This window comes from Saccopteryx bilineata, chromosome 1 (genome assembly GCF_036850765.1).
Source record: "Saccopteryx bilineata isolate mSacBil1 chromosome 1, mSacBil1_pri_phased_curated, whole genome shotgun sequence".
Lineage (NCBI taxonomy): Eukaryota > Metazoa > Chordata > Mammalia > Chiroptera > Emballonuridae > Saccopteryx > Saccopteryx bilineata.
The window spans coordinates 10,814,946-10,827,325 of NC_089490.1; the positions used below are offsets into that span (position 1 = coordinate 10,814,946).

Consider the following 12,380-nt stretch of genomic DNA (forward strand, 5'->3'; position numbering starts at 1 on the left):
AAGCTCACCAGCTTGGACCCAAGGTCACTGGCTCGAGCAAGGGGTTACTTGGTCTGCTGTAGCCCCACGGTCAAGGCACATATGAGAAAGCAATCAATGAACAACTAAGGTGTCGCAATGAAAAACTAATGATTGATGCTTCTCATCTCTCTCCGTTCCTGTCTGTCCCTATCTATCCCTCTCTCTGACTCTCTCTCTGTCCCTGTAAAAAAAAAGAAGAAGAAGAAGAAAAGAACCTTCTATGTTTTCTGCACCAATAGAAATGCCTTCCTTTCAGGGACGTAATCATTCCCCTTGCTTTTCTCAGAAATACCCATTGCCTTTGGCTCCTAATCAGAATGCTATTTGGGCTTCTGCCCGAATCAGTGCTTTCGGAATAGCTATTCCCCCCCCCCCCCAGAGTGGAAGGGAAGGGAAAGAGAGAGAGAGACAGGAGCATCAACCTGTTCCTGTATGTGCCCTGACCAGGGACTGAAGCAGCAACCTTTGTGCTTCTGGCTGATGCTCTAACCAACAGAGCTATCTGGCCAGAGCCGAAATAGTTGTTCTTACTGACTTCAAGTAAATGCTTGTCTCTCGGTTTGAAAGGCTTTTTATTTTTAGGTTGACAGCAGGGACTTGATGCAATGTTGTATTCATCAACACCTGATGCAGTGATTCAAATGCTGAATGAAGATGAATGTCCCTCTCTCATTCCCTTGTTGGGCTCCTGTCCCCACGCCAGGACGCTGGGTTCCGGAGTGGCTGTGGGTGAGGACACTCTGTCCCTCTGGGTGTTTGGGCACTAATTTCCACCCCAGTGGGTGACGTCCCTCTCTTTCCTCTTCGCCAACATCTCTTCCACCAATATAAGCCCACACTGGAGGCTGGCGGGCAGTCATGCGTTTTATGGCAGGCCCTGCGCGCAGCCGGAGTCTGGGGCTCCTGGGCCTCCACAGCACCCCTCAACCTCTGTCCACGGTCCTCCTAATAGTGCTGGTCATCATGAACTTGGTGTTTGGTAAGCGGCTCTAAGGCATCTGAAGGGGCTTCTGGCCTGGATAGAGAAACCCAAAGACACTGGGTGTCAGGGTACATCTGCCCAGGGTGCTCAGGTACGCCCAGACAGGAGGAAGGATGAGATGAGCTGCCCTGGTGGGATGACACCTGGGCACTGATAATGGGCTGACACTCACTCTGAGGGAGACGTGAGGCCCCAGGGCCGTCTCCCTCCAGGGCAGTGACCTGAGTGGAGATCCTGAAAGGAGCCCATTCAAAGCCGAGGACAATGCAGGGGCAGAAGGGTTTGGGAACAAGCTAGAGGACAGCACGGGGACCCACCAAGGGGACCAAGGCTGGATGCAGCCCGATAACCTTCTCACTTGGCGGCAAAGCACCATCTCCATGGAAACCAGATTGAGAATGTTCATTTAGCATCTGCCTCACACCCAAGCGCTCTGCTGGGTTTGGGGACTTCTTAATCCAGGGGTCCCCAAACTACAGCCCGCGGGCCACATGCGGCCCCCTGAGGCCATTTATCCGGCCCCCGCAGCACTTCAGGAAGGGTACCTCTTTCATTGGTGGTCAGTGAGAGGAGCATAGTTCCCATTGAAATATTGGTCAGTTTGTTGGTTTAAATTTACTTGTTCTTTATTTTAAATATTGTATTTATTCCCGTTTTGTTTTTTTACTTTAAAATAAGATATGTGCAGTGTGCATAGGAATTTGTTCATAGTTTTTTTTATAGTCCGGCCCTCCAACTGTCTGAGGGACAGTGAACTGGCCCCCTGTGTAAAAAGATTGGGGACCTCTGTCTTAACCTGTGGTTTGGGTGAGGGACCAGAGGAAGAAGATGTACAGTCAGCCCGTCATATACGTGTATCATCACGTCCGTGGATTCAGCAGGGGATGGAAAATATTTTTTTAGAAAGTCATGTTGTTGATGACGTGGACTATGTAGTCAGGCCTGGTTGCGTCTGTAGTGAACATGTACAGACTTTTCCTTCCAGTGTCATTATTCCCTAAACAAGACACTATGACAACTATTTAGATAGCATTTACATTGTATTAGATGTTAACAGTAATCTATAGATGATTTGAAGTATAGGAGATGTGTGTAGGTTATATGCAACTGCAATATCATTTTATAAGGGACTTGGGCATTCTCAGAATTATTTCTTTATTAAGAGAGAGGGGAGGCCGAGACAGACTCCAACATGCACCCCGACTGGGATCCATGGGGCAAGCCCCCTATAGGGCGGTGCTCTGCCCAGCTGGGGCTGTTGCTCTGTTGCTTGGCAACCGAGATATTTCAGCGCCTGAGGCGAGGCCATGGAGCCATCCTCAGTGCCCTAGGGCCAACTTGCTTGAAACATTCAAGCCATGGCTGCAGGAGGGGAAGATTGCTTCTTATACATGCCTTGACCAGAGGGCTCCAGCCGAGCCAGTGACCCTTTGCTCAAGCCAGCGACTTTGTGCCTAAGCCAGTGACCTTGGGCTTTAAGCCAGCGACCATGGGGTCATGTGTATGATCCTACGCTCAAGCCAGCGACCCTGCGCTCAAGCTGGTAACCTCAAGATTTTGAACATGGATCTATAGTGTCCCAGGTCTATGTTAAGCCCTATGCTTTTTTTTTTTTTTTTTAAGATTTTATTTATGGGCCTGACCTGTGGTGGCGCAGCGGATCAAGCGTTCACCTGGACCACTGAGGTTGCTGGTTCAAAAAAACCCTGGGTGCCTGACCTGTGGTGGCGCAGTGGATAAAGCGTCGACCTGGAATGCTGAGGTCACTGGTTCAAAACCCTGGGCTTGCCTGGTCAAGGCACATATGGGAGTTGATGCTTCCTGCTCCTCCCCTCTTTCTCTTTCTCTCTCTCTCTCTCTCTCTCTCTCTCTCCTCTAAAATGAATAAAAACAAAAACAAAAAAAAACACAACACCCTGGGTTGGCCCAGCCAAGGCACATACGGGAGTTGATGCTTCCTGCTCCTCCCCACTTCTTTTTCTCTGTCTCTCTTCTCTAAAATGAATAAATAAATAAAAATAATTTTAAATAAAAATATTTTATTTATGGATTTTAGAGAGAGAGAGAGAAAGGTAGCAGGGAGGACTGAGAAGCACCAACTTGTAGCTGCTTGTTGTACGTGCCCTGACCAGGCAAGCCCGGGGTTTCGAACACGCAACCTCAGCATTCCAGGTTGACGCTTTACGCACTGCGCCATGGGCTTTTAAAGAATTGGTCATTTTATGGTTTTCAGGGACGGGAGCAGGGCAGCAGGGTTGAACTGGAAAACAGGCAGGCAAAGGTGTGGGGTCCGTGCTTCTCTGCGTTCCAGGCAAAGCCCATAGCGTCCATCAAGAGCCCCCACATCCAGTGCAGCTCCCCAAATACCTGCGCTGCTACCGGTGCCTCCTGGAGACCAAGGAGCTGGGGTGCCTTCTGGGCTCTGACGTCTGCCTGGCCGCTCCCGGCAGCAGCTGTATGACCCGCCTCATCAAGAACAGTAAGTGCCTTCTGTCCGTACCGGCGGGAACCGAGCCTCTGCGTTTCCTAAGCCAGAACTCGGTCCCATCCCGGTCCCTCTTTCCTTCCGAGCCATTCCCCGTCTCCAGCCGCACCGCCCACGGGGGACTAGCGTCCACGCTCTGCGCCGCGCCGGCCGCGTAGGGACGCCTGAGCTCCTCGGGCCCACAGGCCCTTCCCCAGGCTGCCCTCTGCCCATCTGTCTGCGGTCGTTCCGCCAGCATCTCGCCCCTGCCCTTTCCACCGCCTCTTCCCAGTCTGGCCTCATTCTCTTTGACCCGTAAGGGTTCATGCTCACCGGAGCTTAGGCCACGGCTGCCACCCTGCCCCACGCCCCCAGAGGAGCGTGTCTGCGTCTGAGCGTCTGATTGCCCTCCGGGCTGTTCACTCGCCAGAGATAGACTCCATCCGGGTTGGTCTCACGCTTACTCCTCCACCTGGGCCCGCCCCCTCTTAAAGCTAAGAAAACACCGCCTCCCGCGCCAGGCTCTGCTCTAAGCACTTCCAGCACAGGTGAGGAAACGGAGGCACAGAAAGGCCAGTGCCTGCCCACGTCTCCTAGGGGCTGCACTGCAGCTGGTGGCCGCTCCAGGATGGTGCATTTTTTTTTTCTGAAGCTGGAAACGGGGAGAGACAGACAGACTCCCGCATGCGCCGGACTGGGATCCACCCGGCACGCCCACCAGGGGGCGATGCTCTGCCCCTCCGGGGCGTCGCTCTGCCACGACCAGAGCCATTCTAGCGCCTGGGGCAGAGGCCGAGGAGCCATCCCCAGCGGCCGGGCCATCTTTGCTCCAATGGAGCCTTGGCTGCGGGAGGGGAAGAGAGAGACAGAGAGGAAGGAGGGGTGGGGGTGAAGAAGCAAATGGGCGCTTCTCCTATGTGCCCTGGCTGGGAATCGAACCCGGGTCCCCCGCACGCCAGGCCGACGCTCTACCGCTGAGCCAACCGGCCAGGGCCTCCAGAATGGTGCTTTTAACAACCACTGTACCAAGCTGCCTTTATTTCAAATCATATTGCTACACTTAACATTTTTAAAATTTTATTATTTATTGATTTTTTTTAAGGGAAGGGGGGGAGAAGAGAGAGAGAAAAATGCCAACTTATTTATGCATTCATTGGTTAGTTGTTTTTTTGGGTTTTGTTTTTTTTTTACAGAGACAGAGACAGAGAGAGGGATAGATAGGGACAGACAGACAGGAACGAAGAGAGATGAGAAGCATCAATCATCAGTTTTTCGCTGCGACACCTTAGTTGTTCATTGATTGCTTTCTCATATGTGCCTTGACCATAGGGCCACAGCTGACCGAGTAACCCCTTGCTTGAGCCAGTGACCTTGGGCTCAAGCTGGTGAGCTTTTTTGCTCAAACCAGATGAGCCCGCGCTCAAGCTGGCCACCTCACGGTCTCGAACCTGCGTCCTCCACATCACAACGCTCTAACCAACTGAGCTGTCTGGCCAGGGGGCTGGCTTATTGTAACCCTGTTAAATGGCTGTATAAACATGGTTCAATATTGGAGTTTTCAGCCCTGGCCGGTTGGCTCAGTGGTAGAGCGTCGGCCCAGCGTGCAGGAGTCCCGGGTTCGATTCCCAGCCAGGGCACACAGGAGAGGCGCCCATTTGCTTCTCCACCCACCCCCTCCTTCCTCTCTGTCTCTCTCTTCCCTTCCCACAGCGAGGCTCCATTGGAGCAAAGATGGCCCGGGCGCTGGGGATGGCTCTGTGCCCTCTGCCTCAGGCGCTGGAATGGCTCTGGACGCAACAGAGCCAGGCCCCAGAGGAGCAAAGCATCGCCCCCTGGTGGGCGTGCCGGGTGGATCTGGGTCGGGCACATGCAGGAGTCTGACTGCCTCCCTGTTTCTAGCTTCGGAAAAATGAAAAAAAAAATTGGAGTTTTCAAGGGGGTTAAAGAAAAGTCCCCTCCTACTCCTGGCCCAATCCACCCAGCTGCCTTGCACAGAAACATAAAACCACTCCTTTTCCTATCTTGACCACCCTTTCTGTGACCTTTAGTGGACATCCCACCCTCGACGTTTACTCTATCGTTACCTCTCCCCCACCCCACCCCTGCAGAGCCCTGTAACACTGTTCTGCACTTGCTTTTGAAACTTAACAGTTATGGGAACAGAATGTATCTGTATCAGTGCATAAGCAGCTTCCGTGTTCTGTGGACCCCGCTGCCCAGCACTCCGCAGCGTGGGCTCGTCAGCGCCCATCTGTCCATTCCGCTGCTGATGGACCGGGGGTGATTGCTGCTTTTTCACTCCTTAACGCAGGGCAGCCGTGAACATCCCTGGGCCGGGGCACAAAGATTTCTCACCCTCTAATATACAGGAGTATGCAAAAGCAGGTTAAGGCCCTGGCCGGTTGGCTCAGTGGTAGAGCGTCGGCCTGGTGTGCTGAAGTCCCGGGTTCGATTCCCAGCCAAGGCACACAGAAGCGCCTATCTGCTTCTCCACCCCTCCCCCTCTCCTTCCTCTCTTCCCCTCAGCCAAGGCTCCATGGGAGCAAAGATGGCCCGGGCGCTGGGGATGGCTCCGTGGCCTCTGCCTTAGGCGCTAGAGTGGCCCTGGTCGCAACAGAGCGAGGCCCGGATGGGCAGAGCATTGCCCCCTGGTGGGTGTGCCAGGTGGATCCCGGTCGGACGCATGCGGGAGTCTGTCTGACTGCCTCCCCGTTTCCGGCTTCAGAAAAATACAAAAAAGAAAAAAGAAAAAAAAAGGCAGATTAATAATAACAATGAATAGTACAATCATTAATAAATAAACAATACAAGAATAAACTCTGCTTCATGCATTCACCACTGTCACCCTGTGCTTGCCCACCCCTGTGTGTAACAGCAGCAGAGGCTTCTCCTCTTTCTTTTAACCCGTAAACGACAAACACCTCCCCTGGGTGATCTGACCTCCAATATGTCTCCCGGCTTTTTCTTACAAGGTCCTGCCCAACTGTGCTCCTCCTTACTGCGCCCCACAACTCCCCAACTCAGCACCCTCCAGCTATCACTGCATTTCAGATTGCTCTTTCCCGCCAACCTCCCTGAGAGGCTTCTGCAGAGCACAGGCTGGTCCCTCCTGGGCGCCCCCTGACCCTGCCCTGTTCCAGGAACCTTTGCGTTTTGGGGGTGCAGGGAAGGGTGTGCAGCAGGGATGATAGGTCCATACCCACGGAGGGGCTGGGAGGGCTTGGGGCTTTGCTAGGGCCTCCACATCACTGGTGCGGCCCCCCTCCCCAGGCACTGGCTCTGACGTCATGGTGAGCGACTGTCGTCACAAGGAGCAGATGAGTGACTGCTCGGACACCCGTCCTTCTCCCGTGTTCGGCTTCTGGATCTTCTCCCGGTGCTGTTTCCGGGATTTCTGCAATAGCCCGCAGAACAGAGTGTCCTACATGCCGTAGAAACTTCTGCAGGGGCCTTCGCAGGAAAACGCAGCCTGTGCCCAGCCAGCCTCCGGGTTCCTTCCTGGGGCGCAGCGGGGACAACGTCCAGTCCCGCCCCCCCAGCCTTCCCACCTCCCTCAGGTGACCAACCGCAGCCTTCGCCACACCCCCAGGCTCCCTCTCCAGACGTCTCTGAAGCTTTCCCTCCGTCCTCAGGGTCTGATACCTTCCCTCTCCTCTCCTCCCGCCCCCAGGCGGCCTCTGCCCTGGCTTCCTCCCTTTCTCCCACCGCAGGCCTCTTCTGCCAGGTGTTCCTCCGGAATAAATTGGTGTACAAACTGTATGGCTCACTCATCTGTCTCTTCTGGCGGAGGTGAAGGCTGAGGGAGGGGTTCCCGCCTGACTGTGCCATCGTGGGGACAGAGAAGGGCTCACAGCTCTGCTGAGCTCTGCTCCTGCCACTGCCTTGGTGACTGTTTCGGCACAAAAAGGTGAAGAGGAATCAGAAAGGGATACAGTGGTCCCAGAGTTGGCCCAGGCACTAAAAGTAGCTCAGTTGATTCGAGCATCAGCCCCAGACAGGGTTTCTGGGTGTATCCTGGTTGGGGTGCGTGAGGGAGTCTATCTTCCCTCCTCTCACTCAAACAAACAAAAAACAAACACCGGGCCTTTCTGTCTTATACCAAAGTCAGAGGTCGCAGGGAATAGTAGGCCCAGCAAAAGGGCGACACACAGGTTTGTACCTCTCTTTGTACCTCCAACTACCTTCTGACCTAAAGATTAATGCTGGTGCCTCCCAACAGAGCACAGACCACTAAAGGGGCACGGAGATGTTAACATATGTGCCAAACATTGTGTAGATCAGTGGTTTTCAACCGTTTTGCACTTGGGACTGGTGAAAATAGAATTTTAAAAAAATGTTCCTCATTGATTTTAGAGAGAGAAAGGGACAGAGAGAGAGAGGGAGGGAGAGAGAGACAGGAACATAGATCTGTTCCTATGTGCCCTGACTGGGGATTGAACTGGCCACCTCTGCGTTATCTGGATGACACTGACCAACCGCGCTATCCAGCCAGGGCAAAAATAGGAGATTTATTTTGGGGATTGCTAAGGCAGAAATCAGCTTGAGCCTAAGCAAATTTGACTTAGATCATTGGGTCTCTGATCTTCATGCAGCGTCAGGGTGGTGAACTCTTTCGTGGAGCGGCACAGAATTTCTGGTGGACAGGTCCGTGGGCCGGTGGTGGGGAAACCCTGGTGTAGATGAGCACATGCTATAGGCCATGTACGTTGAGTACCGAGACAAAACCCAGCTGACCCACTCCAGCTCCCAAGAGCGGCTGCCCCCGCCTCGGGGAAGGACCAGGGGGCACAAAGAGGCAGCTTTCCTACTAGAGGCCTTTATGCTGACTTGGGAACTGATAACACAGGTGGGCAGTTTACAAAAGCCCACCTTAGGGGCAAAGCTTCTGAATGTATTGCCAAAAAGGATTAAAAATAAAGGGGAGCCTGACCAGGCGGTGGCACAGTGGATAGAACGTCGGACTGGGATGTGGAAGACCCAGGTTCGAGACCCCAAGGTCGCCAGCTTGAGCACGGGCTCATCTGGTTTGAGCAAAGCTCACCAGCTTGAGCCCAAGGTCGCTGGCTCAAGCAAGGGGTCACTCACTCTGCGGTAACCACCAACCCCCACCCCTGGTCAAAGCACATATGAGAAAGCAATCACTGAACAACTAAGGAGCTGCAACGAAGAATTGATGCTTCTCATTTCTCTCCCTGCCTGTTTGTCTGTCCCTCTCTCGGTCTCTGTCACAAAAAATAAAAATAATAAAATAAAGGGGGAAAAAAATCTGTGTTTGTCTCTAGGGCATGTCTATTTTTTTTACAGGGACAGAGGAAGAGTCAGAGAGAGGGATAGACAGGGACAGACAGACAGGAACGGAGAGAGATGAGAAGCATCAATCATCAGTTTTTTGTTGTGAGACCTTAATCAGTTGTTCATTGATTGCTTTATCATATGTGCCTTGACCGCAGGTACGAAAGCTGCCTCTAGTACAAAAGCTGCCTCTTTGCTGCCCCCTTCAGCAGACCAAGTAACCCCTTGCTCAAGCCAGAGACCTTGGGTCCAAGCTGGTGAGCTTTTGCTCAAACCAAATGAGCCCGCACTCAAGCTGGCGACCTCAGGGTCTTGAACCTGGGTCCTCTGCATCCCAGTCTGACGCTCTATCCACTGCGCCACTGCCTGGTCAGGTTGTGTCTATATTTTTGAAGCCCTAACTTGCACTGTGTACACATTCACATGCATTCTCTGGATCCTGTGAGGTGTGGCCCGCCCTTGAGGTGACCAAGCAGAGGCAGAAAGACCAACTTACCCCAATGGTGGAGGAACTGAGACCGGGCCTCCCAGCCACAAGCCGCACTGCTTTTCAGGAAAGACTTCATAACGCCGGCCGCGGGTTGAGCAGGAAGAGCCGGAGTGTGGCTCTGCTGTCCGAGTCCTGGCTCTGTACACTGGGCCTGGCACAGAGCGGTGTGTGTCTAGTGCTTGTTCAACGTATGGAAAAGGGAGGCATGACTTTCGGGATGCTTGCAGGCTTCTTCTTTTTTTAAAATTTTTATTTATTGCTTTCAGCGAGTGAGAGAGAGACAGACAGACAGACAGGAACATTGAGCTGCTCCTGTATGTGCCTTGACCTGGGATCGAACCCGCAACCTCTGTGCTTCAGGTTGATGCTCTAACCAACTGAGCTATCCAGCCAGGGCAGGTTCCTTCTTTCCTTCTTTTTTCAAGTGAGAAGAGGAGAGATATCAAGAGACAGACTCCTGCATGCACCCTGACCGGGATCCACCTGGCAACTCCCGTTTGGGGCCAACGCTTGAATCAACTGAGCTATCTCAGCGCCTGGGCAGATGCTTGAAATAAGCGAGCCACTGCGCAGAAGGAGAAAAGGGAGAGAAGGGGGAGAAAGAGGGAAAGAAAAGCAGATGTTCGCTTCTCATGTGTGGCCTGACTGGGGATTGAAACCAGGCCGATGTTCTATCCATTAATGGGCCAGGGCCTGCTTGCAGGTTTTAAAAGTAATATATAAAATGAAAGGCCCTCCACCTAGGGGGTCCTGAGTACCAGAAACTTAAAAAAAAAAATGAAGCCTGGCTGGTTGGCCCAGCAGTAGACCGTCACCCTGGCATGTGGAAGTCCAGGGTTCGATTCCCGGCCAGGGCACACAGGAGAAGCGCCCGTCTGCTTCTCCACCCCTCCCCCTCTCCTTCCTCTCTGTCTCTCTCTTTCCCTCCCGCAGCCAAGGCTCCATTGGAGCAACGTTGGCCTGGGCACTGAGGATGGCTCTATGGCCTCCACCTCAGGCACTAGAATGACTCCAGTTACAATGGAAAAACACCCAAAGGGGCAGAGCATCACCCCCTGGTGGGCATGCCGGGTGGATCCCAGTCAGGTGCATGCAGGAGTCTGTCTGCCACCCCCAGCTTCTCACTTTCTCACTTCAGAAAAATACACACACACACACACACACAGGACAGGAAGCACCAGGTGACTCTGAGAAGTCAACCTGGGTCCTTTGACTTGCTCCTCACTTGCTCCTCAGTTCCCCTGGTTTGGTTTCTCCTCTCAGGTGGGAAAACCTGGCATCACCTGGGCTTACCTGTCTTGATTTTGCAGTGTTTAAGGCTGGGGAGCATCATGATCCTCATGCCTTTTTCTCTAGCAGAGGGTGGGACGAACGTGGCCCTGTGGGCTAGGCAGGCCATGAGAAAGCCACAAACGCCCAGCGGAGGAGGCAGTGCTGTGCAAACATCTGAAACCCCATGCCCAATTAACTTTCTTCTTTTTCCCAAGAGGTGAGATAAATAGACTCTCACATGCGCCCCAACCAGGATCCATCTGGCAACCCTCATGGAGCCATCCTCAGCACGTGGGGCTGATATGCTCAATAGAGCCATGGCTGTGGGAGGGGAAAAGAGAGAGAAGGGGGAAGGAGTGGAGAAGCAGATGGTCACTTCTCCTCTGTGCCCTGACCAGGAATCAAACCCAGGACATCCACACACCAGGCCGATGATCTACCACTGAGCCACCTAGCCAGGGCCTCTTTTTAAAAAAAGTTTATTTATTCATTATAGAGAGGTGGGGGGCAGGAGGATGGGGGGAAGAGCAGGAAGCATCAACTCCCATGTGCCCTGACCCAGCAAGCCCAGGGTTTTGAAATGGTGACCTCAGCATTCCAGATCAACGCTTTATCCACTGTGCCACCACAGGTCAGGTGGGTCTCTTTCTTTAAAAAAAACACATTTATTTCTTGATTTCAGAGAGGGAGACAGGAATGTCAATTTGCTCCTGTTTGTGCCCTGACTAGGAATCAACACAGTAACCTCTGCACGTCACGATGATGCTCAGGGCCCAATTAACTTTCTCTGACCTGCCCACACCTGAGCCTGACCTCATAAACAATGTGACACAGACTTAACCCTATTTGATTTTTATTGATTTCAGAGAGATGGGGAGAGGGGGGATGAGAAGCATCAACTCGTAGCTGTGTCACTTTACTTATTGTTTCTCCTGTGCCTTGAGGGGGCAGGGCTCAAGCCCAGCCTGTGACCCCTTGCTCTAGCTGGCAACATCGGGATCACGTCACGGACCCTGCACTCACGCCCGCGACCTCGGGGTACTGAACCGGAGACCTCAGCATTCCAGGTTGACCTTCTATCTGCTGTGCCACCACAGGTCAGGCAACCCTGTCCGTTTATTGTGGAGGTTAATCAGGGGATGTGGAGCACAGGACAAACCCTCTCCTCTCCCTGGGCACCCACAGAAGTGGGTGTCAGGACCCAGTGACGTGAAGTGGGGCTGAGGAGCCTAGAGCCTGGACCAGGAAATGAGAGAAGGCGGCAGGAGACCAGGGCAGGAGACCAGGGCAGGAGTGGGCTGTGAAGACTGCGGCAGGGGCACCAGGATGCCAAGTCAGGGAGTCTGCAGACATCCACCCCTTACCCTTCTTTTTTTAAAGCAAGAGAAAGTAAGAGACAGAAAGTCAGAGACAGGAATAGATGAGAAGCATTCAACTGGCAGTTGCAGCACCTTAGCTGTTCATTGATTGCTTTCTTCTATGTGCCTTGACTGGGCGTGGGGGGGCTCCAGCCGAGCCAGTGACCCCTTGGTCAAACCAGTGACCTTTGGGCTTAAGCCAATGACCATGGGGTCATGTTGATGATCCTATACTCAAGCCGGGGACCCTGCACTCAAGCTGGTGGCCTCGGGGTTTTGAATCTGGGTCCTCATATTCCAGGTTGATGCTCTATCCACTGCGCCACCGCCTGGTCAGGCTGCCCCCTCATCCTTCTTGATGCAAATCCAGTCTGGCCTGGGTCTTAGATAGGCACAGGATGGGAGATACAGCCAGAACTAAATGGCGGTGGCAGATGACCAGACCGAGAGGGACCGGGTAGATGGGGGGGGGATGGGACACCCAGATGGGAAGGGGACAAG

General features: G+C 53.2%; 1 protein-coding gene across 1 annotated transcript; it reads left to right on the forward strand.

The window, feature by feature from the left end:
• The first annotated feature begins 879 nt into the window (after nucleotides 1-879).
• On the forward strand, nucleotides 880-7,224 carry LY6G5C (lymphocyte antigen 6 family member G5C). The gene is made up of 3 exons (XM_066267539.1): nucleotides 880-1,000; nucleotides 3,315-3,482; nucleotides 6,738-7,224. The coding sequence occupies exons 1-3, from the start codon at nucleotides 880-882 to the stop codon at nucleotides 6,899-6,901; spliced, it is 453 nt and encodes a 150-aa protein (XP_066123636.1). The 3' UTR covers nucleotides 6,902-7,224.
• The last annotated feature ends 5,156 nt before the right edge of the window (nucleotides 7,225-12,380 follow it).

Bases quoted from the DNA above. Each gene is read 5' to 3' on its own strand.
- LY6G5C (XM_066267539.1), top strand. From the start codon at position 880: ATGCGTTTTATGGCAGGCCCTGCGCGCAGCCGGAGTCTGGGGCTCCTG. The intron at 1,001-3,314 runs GTAAGCGGCTCT...TCTGCGTTCCAG, and splicing joins CATCATGAACTTGGTGTTTG to GCAAAGCCCATAGCGTCCAT. The intron at 3,483-6,737 runs GTAAGTGCCTTC...CCCCCTCCCCAG, and splicing joins GACCCGCCTCATCAAGAACA to GCACTGGCTCTGACGTCATG.